This window comes from Gopherus flavomarginatus, chromosome 6 (assembly GCF_025201925.1).
Source record: "Gopherus flavomarginatus isolate rGopFla2 chromosome 6, rGopFla2.mat.asm, whole genome shotgun sequence".
NCBI lineage: Eukaryota > Metazoa > Chordata > Testudines > Testudinidae > Gopherus > Gopherus flavomarginatus.
Genome location: NC_066622.1, coordinates 94,153,683 through 94,169,339, shown reverse-complemented (window position 1 = coordinate 94,169,339; position 15,657 = coordinate 94,153,683). Strand labels below are relative to the sequence as shown.

The 15,657-nt window shown below is 38.4% G+C and overlaps 1 protein-coding gene across 8 annotated transcripts in view; it reads left to right on the top strand.

Moving 5' to 3' along the window:
* The window catches only part of CTNNA3 (catenin alpha 3), a 941,808-nt gene that overhangs the window by 625,963 nt on the left and 300,188 nt on the right, over positions 1–15,657 (top strand). For all 8 annotated transcript variants that reach the window (XR_007775063.1, XR_007775060.1, XR_007775061.1 and 5 more), the window contains one exon: positions 11,639–11,731. Coding sequence is in view for 3 of the 8 variants with exons in the window: in XM_050958306.1 (XP_050814263.1) it covers positions 11,639–11,731 (93 nt within the window). In the remaining 5 variants the exon portion in view is untranslated. The remainder of the gene's footprint in view (positions 1–11,638; positions 11,732–15,657) is intronic.

Below are 15,657 nucleotides of genomic sequence, written 5' to 3'. Positions count from 1 at the left end.
CTCGGTCAACTTGTTTCACCTATCTCTGTTTGCCCGTCAGTAACACAAGGATAATATTGATTGTCCTCACAGGGATACCCAGCACATGGCCCACTGCCTTTACTTATATAGATTTGAAAAATGGGCCTATCTTCCAGGGGTATGCCAAATACAGTAATTGCAAATATTAAAAAAAGAAATTAAATCTCTTAATTCTTCCATCAAAATTGTCCAGGCCCTGAAAATCTTTCAGTTTGTTGTCACTTTAATTTGTTGACTTGGGAAGATATGTAAGAAATATAGTTCAATTCACAACCAACAAACATACAAATCAGTTGTCAGACCATTAATTTTACATGAGTGTGAGCATCAGCTGTGTCAGTTTTGTGCAAATAAATTTTGACAGGTAGCAGGAAGAATAGTAAAGCAGATGCATCCATCTGGATGCCATACTGTATAGGCCCCACAGATTCCATATAGCATGTAATCTGTAGCACAAGCTTTGGGAGGCAATAAGCTTGTTACTTCTTATCTATCACTCACTATTAGGTTTGTGCTGTTTGTAGTCTAGAGTTGTCATGAGAGAACTCAATGCAGAAACCCAGTTACTAGGTTTGGGAGCATTGTCGTCTTGATCAGGTGTAGACACAGGAGAAGCTAGATTCGAATCCTGGGTCTAACACAGATGTGATGTGTGGCCTGTAAATCTACAGTGAATGCAATGGGAGTTCCTAAACCAACCGTCAGAAGGAATGGCTGAATAGCAGTGAAACTGCAGCAGCACAGGTCGGCAGCATGAGTTAGGTGCTTTGTATGTACTCAAGATCCCAGCTGTGCTTATACTTGAGCAGCTAGCCCAAGCTGCTACCTCTGCTGCTATAGCTATTTTTATAAAGTTAGCTCAGTCAAAGCTAGGTAGTGTATGGCTACACATGCTGCAGCCTCACTCCCCAGTTGCAATGTAGGCTTTTGTATTACAGAAGCAAATGGAGGTCCCAACTGAAATCAAAGCCCTATTATATCAGGTACTGTACATGCATGTAATAATAGGTAATCTCTGCTACAAATAATTTATAATCAACATATAAAAAGCAGACAAACAGTGGGAGAAAGGGTGTTTTAATATCTCCATTTTACAGATCAGGAACTGATCCACTAGAACTATTAAATGATTTGTCTAAGGTTACATACAGTCCATGTCAGCGCCAGCAATCCAGATCTCCTGAGTCCCAGTCCTGTGCATTAATCACAAGTCATCCATGGTACCTGTGGCATTGCAAGAAACTAAGTAATACTTTGCTGTTGTATTTACCCTCCACTATTTGAGCAGCCCAAGCTGCCCTCATGCACAGCTGATGCAGGAAACTCACCAGAAAGTCTGCCACTTACTGTCTCTCCTGCAGCCATCTGACCCCTGGGAGCCAGAGTCCACAGTTTGAGAACCCTTGGCCTAGATAATTGACTACAGTTCCCTTCCAACCCAAATGATTTGGTGCTGCAATGCCAACCATATTAAACAAAAGTATTTCACTGTACAGACGTATTTGGGCTTTGAAGTTAGTCTCTGCTGGCGATCAGAGAAAACAGAGCCCGATTAATTGTAAGCTCTTCAAGTCAGGGACCGTCTTTTATTGTTTGTACGGCACATGGAACAGCAGTACCCTGACCCTGAAAGGAGCTGTCCTCCTCCCTCCCAAGCCACAGTCACTGAGTTAGTGGGTTGTTAAATTAACAAAATTTATATCCAGCATATTGTGTTTTCAGGATGTGTATACAGGACAAACTTCATGATGTTAGGTTTTCTAAATTCTGGTAGTTTTGTTTATCATATACATTTTAAGAAATGACTGACAGGAAGTCAAAATCATAGAATTTGAAAACATTTCTTGTAAAGACCATGCTTGAATGTCTGTGGTACACACTGGTAAGTAGCTTGTACTGTAGTTATAGTATACTGAGCAACAGTGATAAGTTAAGTGTATTGTAACAAATTGAAAAGAGGGAGGTGTGCCAAATACCAAACATTTTGGCTGGGTTTCAGATACAGCTGCAGATGATGACACAACTGGTTTCTGTCTATCGATGTGCAGTGTAATTTTCTGATTGATTTTTCTTGTGAAAAAAATCCAGTGAAGTTTCTGAAAGGTGGGAGCCTAATATTTGTGTGCAGGAAAATGCACCTCTCCTGTAGCAATCATACTAGGCTGTATTAGGAGTTTGTGCCAATAATATCTAACAAATAGAATGTGAGTTGACGTGAGTGTTGGTTTCAAAGTAAAATTTAAAATACATGTTTTTTTAACTTTTATGAGATATGTTTATATACTTATTACCTAAATGTACATGCTTTGTAAATTCACTTTATAGCCTCAAATGGCTTCTGCTTCTGAATAGGGAAACATAATTTTACTAATATTAAACTTATTCTTTTAGATTTTTGTGGCTCTAATCAAAATTAATATATCACCTGGTCTGTTGTAGGTATTCTCTGTTTATTGAATAACTGCAAGGAGTGAAAAACTTGTTACTTAGAAATAATAATATCCCTAGCATATATTTTAAAACATTTTCATCTCTGGAGCAATAATGCAGAATATTGCTGTTTTGCCAGGCACCTTTACATCTGGTAGAGCACATCACATTTTCTTACCTCCCTCCTCCCATCTAGAAATACCTCTTATTGTTTTTGTTTTCATTACAAGGGTAAAAATATTGAATCTACTTCAGGTAAATGTTAATAAATTTGGTAAGTTGTCTAGAGCTTTTATTATAAAAAAGTAATGATGATCTCTGTTCTAGTTACTCAGCATAGTTATTCTGTGTGGCTTTGGCACAGAATAAATAGTTCACCTTAATAGTCTGTCTTGGAAATTATGTTATGGCAGTTCGATCTTAAATTATTCTGTTTTTGAAGAAAACAACACAGTAAATAAGTTTGCTGCTGACTGATGTGATCTTTTATTTGAGAGCATATTTAAATTGCAAACTTGACATTCTCTGCAAGCCAGGCACTCCTCTTTGCTGCACAGGTCAAAGATGGACAAAAAGTAGCAAAAATGGTATAGAGGGCTCAACATTAGTAGAAAGTAGGAAATGATACCTTTCCATCTCTTGGAAGTCACACAAGCCCTTCCATATGAAGGCTATGCTTTTGGGTTTCCAAGGGTTTAGTGCAAGTGTTTGGTGAAGTGGAGGCAGAAATGGCAAACACATACCAGATGTTGGCGTCGTTCTCAGCTGTTTTAGGCACATGGTAAATAGGCACACCATAAGAAGATGAATCAAATAGAATATTCTCTCTCTCTCTAGCTTTCCTGCCCTGTGGAGAGAGGTCTTGTGTATCCACAATACAGAGAAAATGGCAATATCAATTTTAAGCAATTATGTGTTGTCAGAGGAGAGGTAGAGACCAGAACATGTTAACAATATGAGAGCTCACTGCAGCTTTCTGAAATTAAGGGCCAGATTACCATCTGGTGTTTACTTCATTGACACCAATGGTACACACTAGTAGCATAGCTCCATTGATAACAATGGAGCTATGCTGATTTACATCAGCTGAAGACCCCAGCCCTTAATCTTTGCTGAGGAGAGATGGCCTTCTTTTGTGTATGAAGTATGGGTATGAGAAATAGTGAAGTGTGGATTAGTGTTGATCTACTGTAAAATATCACAGGCCAAAAGCAGATTCACTCCAAAATTTAATACTTTTCAATGTTTTTCATGGGGTTTCAACTTTTCTTTGATGATAGTGGGCATGGGGAATATTTGGAACATTTGAACACATTCAGATCTGCCTATTTGGATGGCATATAGCATAGGGCATGAAAGGAATTAATTAGTTATCTGATTTGTAGTACCACTGATAATTGTATTTGAAAAATCATAGAGAATTGGTAAGTACAGAAATGATAGAAAAAAAGCAAGCAGTAGTGCTTTGGGGAAAAAAAGGAAATAAAAGTGACTGTGACAATCAGCATCTCTAAACAAATGGAAGAAATATTTACAGAAAAAATAACTAAATATCTAGAGGATAATGGAACCATGAGATATAAGCAGAATGGATTTATTAACAATAAATCTTGCCAGACAAACCTGATTGTTTTTTAGATAGAATTACAAAATTAATGGATGAAGGGAGTGCAGTAGATGCATTATATATGGATTTTAGTAAAGCACTTGATGCTATCTCATCAAATCGTACTTGGAAACTTAATTAAAATTTCCTTGACTAGGAATAATGTAATGTGGACTGAAAATTGGCCAAAGGACCATAAACAAAGGGTTATGATAAGCAACAATGATATCAAGTTGGAAGGTAAGTGTATTTGGGGTTGAAGCTTGTTGAAATTGTTTTAACAACAGTTTTCTACTGGAAAATACCATTTTGTCAAAATTAAAATGCTTCACGAGAACTTGTCAATTTCAATGAATCAAAGTCAAAATGATTCTTGGAATATCAGGGACGGAAGGAGGTCATCTAGGTCCAACCCCCTACTCAAAGCAGGACCAATCCCCAGACAGATTTTCACCCCCAGTTCCCTAAATGGCTCTCTCAAGGATTGAACTTACAACCCTGGGTTTAGCAGGCCAATGCTCAAACCACTGAGCTATCTCCTCTTGTTTCATCTCACTTGTTCGGACAACACTTGATCCCTTGAATGTTTGTGGAAAGCAAATTCAAAAGTATCAAAGCAAATTCACTAAACATTCAGTAAATGTCTATGGAAAATACTTTGTTTCTTTTGCTTTGTCCTTGGTTTTAAAGAAATCAACAAAAATTATCAGAAGCCTGAAAGGATTGTCTTACTGTATGTGGAAAGTTTAAAAGCAGCAAATGTAGTCTGAGAGACAACTGAGGACTTGATAAGTGTCTGCAGATAATTGAAGGATGTTAACTTTAAGGAGGGAAAGGAATTATGTGGGGCTAAATCCTGGTCCTATTGCAGTAATTTGCAAAACTCTCTTTTGATATAATAATAGCTCAGATGAGAGCTAGTGTGAGAATGTCTACTTGAGCTAGTAATTACATCTCTGCTCATAGTGTAGGCATACACAAAGAGGATTACTGAGTCATAAGGATTGTCATAATTCATGTTCCCAGCACAGGTTTAGTGGCAGAGAGCAAAAAACCCCAAAAACCTTACTATGAGGGCTCCTTAGGGGACTTGGAGCATATTTACATAAACTGTCCGTTGTTCCAAACAGTACTGTTTCCACCCACTGTGCAATGACTAAGTTTGATTTTCCCTATCCTTGAGCATGAGGTGGACTTTCTCATCGTACGCTAGGCCAGTGTGAAGCCAATATAAGCAGCCTTCTGGAGCTTCTGTACCTGACAAGATAAAAGCCTGAGTCTCCATTGAAGTTAATGGCAAAACTCTTATTGACTTCACTGGAGCCAGAATTTTATCCAGAGTCTAATATGGGCTGGATAGGGCCAATGTGTGATTACATGTCATCCCCACTCTGTATGGAGAGTCTGAATGACTTTGGGATGAATAACAAGTATAAAGTGTTAAATCAGAAGACAAGGGCAAACGCTCTTCCCCCTTTTTTAATGATATAGTTAATGAATCTGTAGTCACAGATATTAGGTTTATGATGTATTTATATTTTGATTGTGTGATTTTTCCATCTTTCAGTCAGTCATGATATAAAATGTAATGATTTTTGTTCTTAAGCGCAATCCATTTTGTACAAAACAATACAAAAATTGTATTAGTGCCTATTGTTTATTCAGTGCACATTTCGTTGTTCTGCTTAAACTATTGATTTGTTTATTACATTTTATATAGCTGATGGTCCATAAAACAGCAAGAACAGCATTATTCTGATTAAAATCATATCCAACATGTCCACTCTGTTTTTGTTTTATTTTGTTTTTTATAGATTAGCTATTGCAAGAGAACAACTTTAAAATATGTGTTTTACACTTACAGTTTAATTACATATTAGTTAGAGAGCGAGTCAAGAGGGAGTAATGGGATTGCAGTCTCAGAGCTTGGTGCTTAAAAAAGCTAAACTGAGAACAGTTCAAGTGCTCTCAAATCAGCAATTTAAGTGAAAGTAAAACTTGAAAACAGCCAGCTACCCACCAAGCCTTGCTGAGTTTGGTGACCGCACTGGTGAAGGAAGTAGCATTGCCTTTAAAGTTCAGTCATCTGCAAAGTGAATAAGGCAGATGAACTTTGCAGGAGCTCAGAGGTTTGCGCATTGGCCTGCTAAACCCAGGATTGTGAGTTCAATCCTTGAGGGGGCCATTTAGGGATCTGGGGCAAAAATCTGTCTGGTGATTGGTCCTGCTGGGGGCTGGACTAAATGATCTCCTGAGGTCCCTTCCAACCCTGATATTCTATGTTTCTCTTCTAGTTCATCCTTTCTTCACGTGCATGCTCAGTCACAGGCTCATTTTGTTGTTCCGTGTGTGTGAGACTTTCTCACACACATGCTGTAAAATTGCTTCACCTTAACTGGTATATATTTTAATCAGATAGCTCTTTCTGCTCCTTTTTGAACCATTTCTAGCATGGAGAAATTGGTGGCTCATTGAATTATAAAGTGACAAAAAAGCAGGAAATATAGAAGTCTGGTTTTAAATCAGTGGTGCGTATGAAACAGCAGATTCAAGTGCACATAAGGAGCTTTATTTCAGGAAACAAATATAAAATAAATATGTATTAATGCATCATTTTGTTCACTGAGACTGAACATTGAAGAATATTATTTATTAGTTCCTTTATATTCTAAAAATCAGTCAGATTTAGGGATCAGGTGATACCTATGGGTAATATTGCTCTATTCTATTCTATGTGCTTATACTGCCCTCATCACCATAGTATCTGAATGCCTCTAGCAGAGCATGAAGTGATGTGACTAATATCTGTCACATATGATTAATTCTCTCTCTTCTTCTGCTAAAGAACGTATCGAACTCAGGGAAAGCAAGCATTTATTAGCGTGTATAGTAGGAGTGGATCCATGCTGCCTGAGAAACCTTCATGCATGTGTGTGGGAAGGAAGATGATAGTTGTTCACAGTCCTTGGTGCTTAGTTCTTCTATGAGCTATAGGCACTCAGGACAGATGAAGTAGTTTACCCCCTGGTTAGCTTCTTGGAGCAAAATTTACAGTATCAACAGAGGCTGACTGGAAGGTTTTCTTGACCTATATTACAGCCTCACCATAGGCTTGGCTAAATTCTTGATACTTCAATCTGCCTGTTTCAGCCTTTGTTTTCTACCATTGGCTCCCAAGTCTCTCTCTTCATGTGATGTGGGGTGTCAAAAAAAAAAAAAAAAAAACAGACAAGGAGATCTCTGTGGATCAAAGGGAGAGAGGGATGGACTCTCTGGGGGCCAGTGTGTTGATGGTTGAAGCTAGTATCCAATGATAAAGAATCACCAGAGGCTTGACTCCTTGTTTTGTAGTGTGGAGTGCTGCTGTTAATCTAGTCACATTCAGTAGAAACTGGCAAGCTGCAGTGAGATAGTTTTACTTGTTTTGTACACACTGACGTGTTTCCCAGGTAAGAGTCATAGACATTTCTACCCATTTTGCTAAAAAGAAATATAATAGATTTCCTAGTGTTAGTCAAAATGAATGATGAAGTGCCAAATTTACCTTTGGTATAGCTCTATTGACAGGAATCACAATTACCTAGCAGAAAAGTTGTAAGGGAATAGTATAATTGATCTCTGAAGGAACACAACTATTTTTTCTAGTACTTGATTGGTTTTAAATAACTTTGGCTGTGAAATACTCTCTTAGACTTTTGCAAAATATGTTCTTGTCCTGTGAAGTTTATCCTTTTCCACATGCGAAACAGTCATATTTTTCTGTTCCTAGTGGAACACAATCCTATATAGTTCCTTGCTCCTTATTCCTTATTTGTGCTTTACCATCGTTATGGATGCTGTTATGAATTCGCCCAACTCAAGGGAAATGCTTGTTGTAACTGAAGAGCCAACAAAGGAAGCACATGACCATAAAATATTCTATGTCAAATATGATGTTAAAATGTGTTAGTACCTGAATTCCAGATAATATAGAATCTTTCTGAATCTAGAGGTCATTCTCATACCAAATTATAAGAATGTTTATCAGGATCGTTGGGCCCAGAGGAAGCACAGTGACTTCTACAGGAAGGCCAGACATTCATTTCTGTCCTTTTGCATAGCGAGATGAGTATGGCCATGGTAACATATGCTTGACTGATTCTTAGCTGCTGTTATGGTCTATAATGGCTGCTGCTCACTGGCACAGATTGAGTCAGCTTTCAGGCTGATCAAATTTATTCCCGGACAGCACTGATGCCCCCAAATTGGGGAAGGGGGCAAAAACTTACTTGAAGATACTTTTGCACCTCCCATCCAGACTCACATTGTGCAGTCCTTGGCTGTGCCAGGGAATTGAGGTTTGGGGCTTGAGGCTTGCAGCTTTAAATGTTGTGAGGATTTCTCCACCATACATGTGTTGATGATGGATCCTATATTAAACATAGTTTTTTTAACTTTCCTGTAGACTATGAAATGAAACTGGAAACAAGTGGGACCATGTAGCAGAGAAGAAATGATGCTAAGAGGATTTATTTTATTTGAAAGAAAATTTCATTGTTTTTTTTATTGTATTTTTGTTTTGCTGCTTTAGGAAAAGATCTATAATTTTTGCACTTAACCTTTTTGAATGTTTCTTCATATGCAAAGGTATATTAATGCAGTGCAAGTGAATGTAATATACTAGAAAAGTGGTTACACTAGCACTAGTATAGTAGTGTGTGGCAAACAAAAAGTCAATTATTTTAAAAAAACAGTATATAATTACACTTACTGGTTGTCAGACAACTGCAAAGGAATCCTGACTTCAAACCAACAAGGGAAAACAACTTTTTGAAGTGAGACCTTTTTTAGAATTAATGAAGTGTCTACAAATTTTTATGATGCTAGCTATACCTAAGCACATAAGAATGGTGATACTGAGTCAGACCAATGGTTCATCAGGCCCAGTATCCTGTCTTCTGGCAGGGGCTGGTGCCAAATGCTTCAGATGGAATGAACAAAAAGGGCAATCCATCCCCTGTTGTCCAGTCCCAGCATCTGGCAGTCAGAGGTTTAGGAACACCCAGAGTATAATGTTGCTTCCCTGACCATCTTGGCTAATAGCCATTGATAGACCTGTCCTCCATGAACTTATCTAATTCTTTTTTTAAGCCAGTTATACTTTTGGCCTTTACAATTTCCCCTGACAAGAAGTTCCGCAGGTTATGCAAGGTGTGAAGAAGTACTTCCTTTTTTTTCTTTTAAATCTGCTGCCTATTAATTTAATTGGTTCTTGGGTTATGTGAAGGGGTAAATAACACTTCCTTATTCACTGTCTTCACGATTCCATTATTTTGTAGATTGCTATCATATCCCCCATTAGTTATCTCTTTTCTGAGATGAACAGTTCCAGTTTTTTAATTCTCTCTTCATATGGAAGCTGTTCCAAATGCTAAACATTTTTGTTGCCCTTCTCTGTACTTTTTCCAGTTATAATATAACTTTTTTGAGATGGGGTGACCATAACTGCTTGCAGTATTCAAGGTGTGGGCATACTGTGGATTTATATAGTGGCATTATGATATTTTCTGTCTTATTATCTATCTCTTTCCTAATGGTTCCTAACATTCTGTTAGCTTTTTTGACTCCAGCTGCACATTGAGCAGATGTTTTCAAAGAACTATCCATGATGTTTTCATAGAAACTTTTTAGCGATTGTGCATTCTGTACAGTATATCTTATCTAAATGGCAGCCCTGTATAGTACACTGAGGATGAGACTGGAATGCAGGAATTACAACTCCAGTTATTCAGGGCTGGCTCTAGCCATTTCGCCACCCTAAGCACGGCAGCACGCTGCGGGGGACACTCTGCCGCTCGCCGGTCCTGCAGCTCCAGTGGACCTCTCACAGGTGTGCCTGCAGATGCTCCACCGGAGCCGTGGGACCAGCGGACCCTCTGCAGGGATGCCTGCGGGAGGTCCAACCGGAGCTGCCTGCTGCCCTCCCGGCAACTGGCAGAGCGCCCCCCGCGGCATGCCGCCCCAAGCACGCGCTTGGCACGCTAGATCCTGGAGCCGGCCCTGCAGTTATTACACTAACTCTTAGCATTGTTGCCAACTCTTGTGATTTGCAAGTCTTGTGATTTGAGGTGTTTTTCTTAATGTCTCAGATTAATTTTTTTTAAATATTAAGTTTCTAGATCTCATTGTGGAAGGAAGCTTGAAACTATGATCCTTAAAAACTTAGAAACCCAAAGGCAAATGAAAAGAACCCAACAATTATTATTTTTTAAAAATCATGATTTTTAAACCAATCTCATTATTTTGGGAGCCTTATTGATGATTTTTGAATGACTAGACTGGCAAGACTGTTTATGTGACCTTGGACAAATTAATTAACTTTTGTTTAATTTTTTTAACTGTAAAATTATGGTAATAGCCGCTGGAAATGGAACATGATTAATTTACTCATCTTCTATAGAAATAACATCCCAGGAAGTTGGTAAATGAGGATGAAATTGTTAATATTTTTACATCATGTGCAATATGTAAAGCACTGTGTAACTGTAAAATATTACTATATTCTAAAGGGTTATGTTTATTATGGGTATGTAAAGTGTTTCATAGGCCACATTTCGTAGCCCAGCCCCTGGCCGAAGAAGCCAGGGTAGATGGTGGACAGATGCATATGAAAGAAAGCCATTTTGTGGCAGTAACTGCAGCCTAATGGGTGAAATAGCCAATGTGGGATCTTTTTTGACCTCCAGAGGCTGGGAATGGGAGGATCCATGTGGATGCAGATCCCAGAGCTCAATCTGTCCCCATGCCTAGCCTCCACATATGTGTGGTGCCATGCACAGCAGGAATGGGTGTGCCCCTTCTTCTCTCACATCCAGCCACACCTCTTGGGCAGTGGAACCATCTGGAGAACCACTCATGGAAGAGGGGGCTGCATTTGTCCTATGCCAAATAGTAAAATAAACAAACTATACTGGTATAAGACACCTTTATACTGATATAACCATGTCTGCACTAGGAATTACTGGCATAACTATTCTGGTAAAAATCAGCCTTCCCCCACACTGAAGTAGTTACATTAATACAAAAACTTTGTGTAGATAGAACTCAATCCACTGTGTCTGTCAAACAGGGCATTCCACCTATTCACACCGTGCCAGATCAAGAGTAATGTTGTTTAACGTTTAGGAATCTGAAAGCAGGAAAAATGGGACGGCAACATAAACAAAAGCCTTTGAGAACTAATAAAACCAGCCACAAGCTAGCTAACTAAAACCTCATGTAATTTCAAGCTTCCCAATGCCATTGGGGACAAATGTTATCCCCAGCACTAATTCTGGAGAAAAATCCAGTGCTCAGTTGCCATTGTGCATTGGACCTTAATCAGGAAACGTTCATAAGATTTTTTATTTCTACCTTTTTTCCCCACCTCCTTTTTCTCATAGTCAGAGAGTTCTTGTTCCAACATGTTCTTTGCCAAATTAACTTATCAAAATAATGCTTCTTGCATAGATTTCTTTCAGTTTAGCAGGGCAATATTTATTTCTATGCAATTTATTTTTATGAAAATGAATGCATGCTTAAAATACTTTTTATTTCTTTAAGGTGGCTAATCTTGCTTGTTCACTGTCAACTAATGAAGATGGAATTAAAATTGTCCAAATGGCAGCTAATCGCATAGAGACTTTGTGCCCACAGGTATGACTTTTTCAATAAATTCCCATCACAAGGCACCGTGTGTAACCCATATAGAACATAAACCAATGTATACGCTCATTCACTCCTAAATATTCAGGCTAAAACTGTAATTAGAAAGCAAAGGGTAATTCAAATTAAACTATTCAATTATTCTCTTTTTACTATTTGTAAGAGATTGAAACAAAAGAGTAGCTAATAATCTGTATAGACAGACAGCAATAAATAATTTGGAAAAGCACACTTTGCTAGAGAGAGTGCTAGAAATTAACCAGGTTGGATAAACTATGCCAATCCCAGAACCTAACTGGGGATTCTCTTTGCCCACTATAACAAACATATATTTTTATTTTTATTTGAAACTTTTATATACTTTGATTTTTTTAATTCTTAATGGGTTTGGGATCTATTGATCGTCTCTACCCAAAAAATTTTGGGCTTTTCTTTTGGGAGGATAAATGACAAGCAGCAGAACAACAAGTATATTTTCACCAGGAATATTAATGTAAAGGACCAAACATGCATTTAGTATATTTAGTATATTTGAAGGATTTGGGGGAAGTACATTATTCTGTTGAAGTAAACTGAAAGTAAAATTGAGAAATTATATTTCCTCTATTAAAAGAACTATACAGGTTTCTATGAGTAGAATAGAAATGCATTATCTTTGAGGCTGTGTTAATTCACGATTAGATCTTTAAAGAATAGTACAGCTGATGCAACACATTTAAGGTTTTTCTCTTTTAACAAGTTTGAAAGATTACTGTAGTTGAAATAGGACAGTAAAGACCAAAGATTAATAGAATTTCTTGTTACAAGATCAAGGGATCTGTTCTTCTCTCAGTGCACATTTAACATGCATTAGAAGCCTGGAATGCACATAAGGCTAGAAAAGAAAGATAGATGTCAATAATGCCATGCATGCTACAAACACAGCACTTTCAGTTCAATCACAGTAATGCACTGTTAATATTTTTGTAATTATTTACAGTTGAGTGTTGTTCAGCCCATTGTTTTTGCTTTCATTGATTACTATTGTTAACTTTGTATGTAGAATTTGTGATCAAGTACCTTTTTTCAGGTTGTATTTGTACTCAGAGTAAAAATGCATGTTTTTAATGCTTTATTATGTTTTGGGATGTATGTTCCTTTTCTAAGAGAGGGACATGGTCTGAGTATCGCATCTGGAGCCAGGAACACCTGAGTTCTAATTCTGTCTCAATACGAGTTGACAAGCCATTTAACCTGCCTATATTTCAATTTCCTATCAGTAAAATGGCAATAACATTTACCTCTCAGGGATGTTCTGAGTATGAATTATTAACGATTCTGGAGCACTTTCAATTAAAACAACAACATAAAATAAAATAAAACTGATGCACATATGCCAAATACTAATTATTAATAATTTATTAATACTGCAGAATTGATTCTTCTCTTATTAAAGCTACATTCCTGGTGAAAGCAAGGGATATTTTACCCAAGTAAGGACTAAGACCAGCACAGTTAGGTCCATGGGTTTTAATAATGCCCCAGATCATTTATTATCGGGGGAAAAAACCCTCCAAAGGGCGAAAGAATGCTCTGAGAATCCCTGCAAGGGGCCTCCATGGGACCTGGAAGGAGGAGATCCGCGTGCAGCGTGTCCCCTATATGCTTGAATGCCTGTGGGGGACAAAATTAGCTGTTGGATTGTTTTTACCGTTATGCCATGTAGGCATTTCTTTGTGTAAGCTACGTTGTTTGATGGGAACCATGGTAGTTGAATTGAAATCTGAAAAGGTTGAATTAAAAAAATCCTTAGGGCCCCAGAATGCAGGAGGTTTGAACAGTAGCATTTTCTGTATTATACTGTGAAAAAATAGATATAGAATTTACAACCCTCAGAGGAAAAATCTTTATATTCTTAGAATTCATAGATACAGACTCATATTACATAGGCTGTCCTGCACTGCAGCTACAATAAGTAGGAGTGATTCTAAACTATGGTGGTAATGCGGTTACTCAAACAGAGACTACAAATGGAGACTATTGCTCAAACATAAAAAATAAATTGTGGATCTACACCAGAACAGATAGATAGCATTGCTGTTTACATAATTACAGTAGTTCCTGAATTATGTGCCTTCCATACACTTTATGTGGGGGATCCCTCTGAAGAATGTTTAATCTAGATAAATGTCATCATTAAGATAGCAATTAATTAAACAGTAGCTGCAAATAAAAAGGAGCTACTTTTCTTGTTACTAGTGGTTTTGTTTTTGTACTAAATTATTTTACAAACACTTTCCAGGCTCAGAAAAAATCCAACATTGATAAAGTTTCTACATAGCACATGTAACTTTTCTCGTATATAGTGAAAAACATGACATTGCAACACTGGGAAATACTCCCCTTTTATTTTGCAGAGAGAGAAATTCGGCAGAAAATTTCCTAATCCATTGTCTGCCTTTTTCTGCCTCCATATTTTACACTGTGTGTACGGTGACTCTCACTGCAAAGGTAGTTAGGTTTCTCTACAGGTGTTCCTCTCGGACAGACAGGGACCCTCTTACAGATGGAGACTAAACTATTCAGAAACGGGGGAAATGCAGAAAACCGAAGAAGTTAAAAGATTTGGATTTCCCAGAGAAAACAGTACTATATGCAAGTACTAAGCTGTTGGAGTGGGAAAAGTTTGGGTTCCCTTCCTTCTCGCTTCTTGAGGTTTCTTATTGCTCCCCCCTCCCGTCCCCCACCCTGTGGGTAGATGAAACAAAGGATCTGTCCTGCATAATTGGCTATTAAGAGGAGTAGGACAGGAAAAATCATGAGAATTTAAGAGAACAAAGACCCAGCCTGTCTTCTATGGGAGAGTCAGATCCTCTTCTCTAAGGCCCTTGTGGTTCCTCCGCCTTTTCTTCTTGTTGCTCTCAGGGTATGTCTACACTGCAATTAAAAACCCATGGCTGGCCCGTGCCAGCTGACTTGGGCTAAAGGGCTGTTCACTTGTGGTTTAGATGTTCAGGCTTGGACTCTAGGATCCTGCTAGGTGAAAGGGTACAAAACTTGGGCTGCAGCCAGACTCAGAATGCCACAATTAAACAACCCCTTAGCCCAAGCTCTGTGATCCCAAGTCGGCAGGCATGGGTCAGTGTCAAGGTTTTTTCCCCACTTTGAACTTTAGGGTTCAAGAAGTGGGGACCTGCATGATCACTTTTAAGCTTAATTACTAGCTTAAATCCAGTATGCTGCCACCAGCCAGAAGTCTGTGTCTGTCACACCTTCTGTTCCCCCAAAACCTTCCCTGGGGAACCCAAGACCCAAACCCCTTGGGTCTTAAAACAAGGAGAAATTAACCATCCCCCCTCCTTTCCCCCCCCCCCCAGACTTTCCCCTCCCTGGGTTGCCTTGGGAAGCTTCACACCGATCCAAACTCTTTGGATCTTAAAACAAAGAGAAATTAACCATTCTCTCTCCTTCCCCACCCCCGCCACCAATCCCTGGTGAGTTTAGACTCAATCCCTTGGATTCTAAAACTAGGAAAAATCAATCAGGTTCTTAAAAAGAAAGCTTTTAATTAAAGAAAGAAAAAGTAAAAATTATCTCTGTAAAATCAGGATGGAAAATACTTTACAGGGTACTCAGATTCATACAGACTACAGGGACCCCCCTCCCCCTAGCCTGAGATTCAAAGTTACAGCAAACAGAGGTAAAAATCCTTCCAGCAAAAAGGCACATTTACAAGTTAAGAAAACAAACATAAGACTAATCCGCCTTGCCTGGCTATTACTTACTATTTTGAAACATGAGAGACTGATTCAGAAAGATTTGGAGAACCTGGAATGATGTCCCATTCCCCTCAGTCCCGAGAGCGAACAACGAAGAACAACAAACAGCACAAACAAAGACTTCCTTCCACTAAGATTTGAAAGTATCTTGTCCCCCTA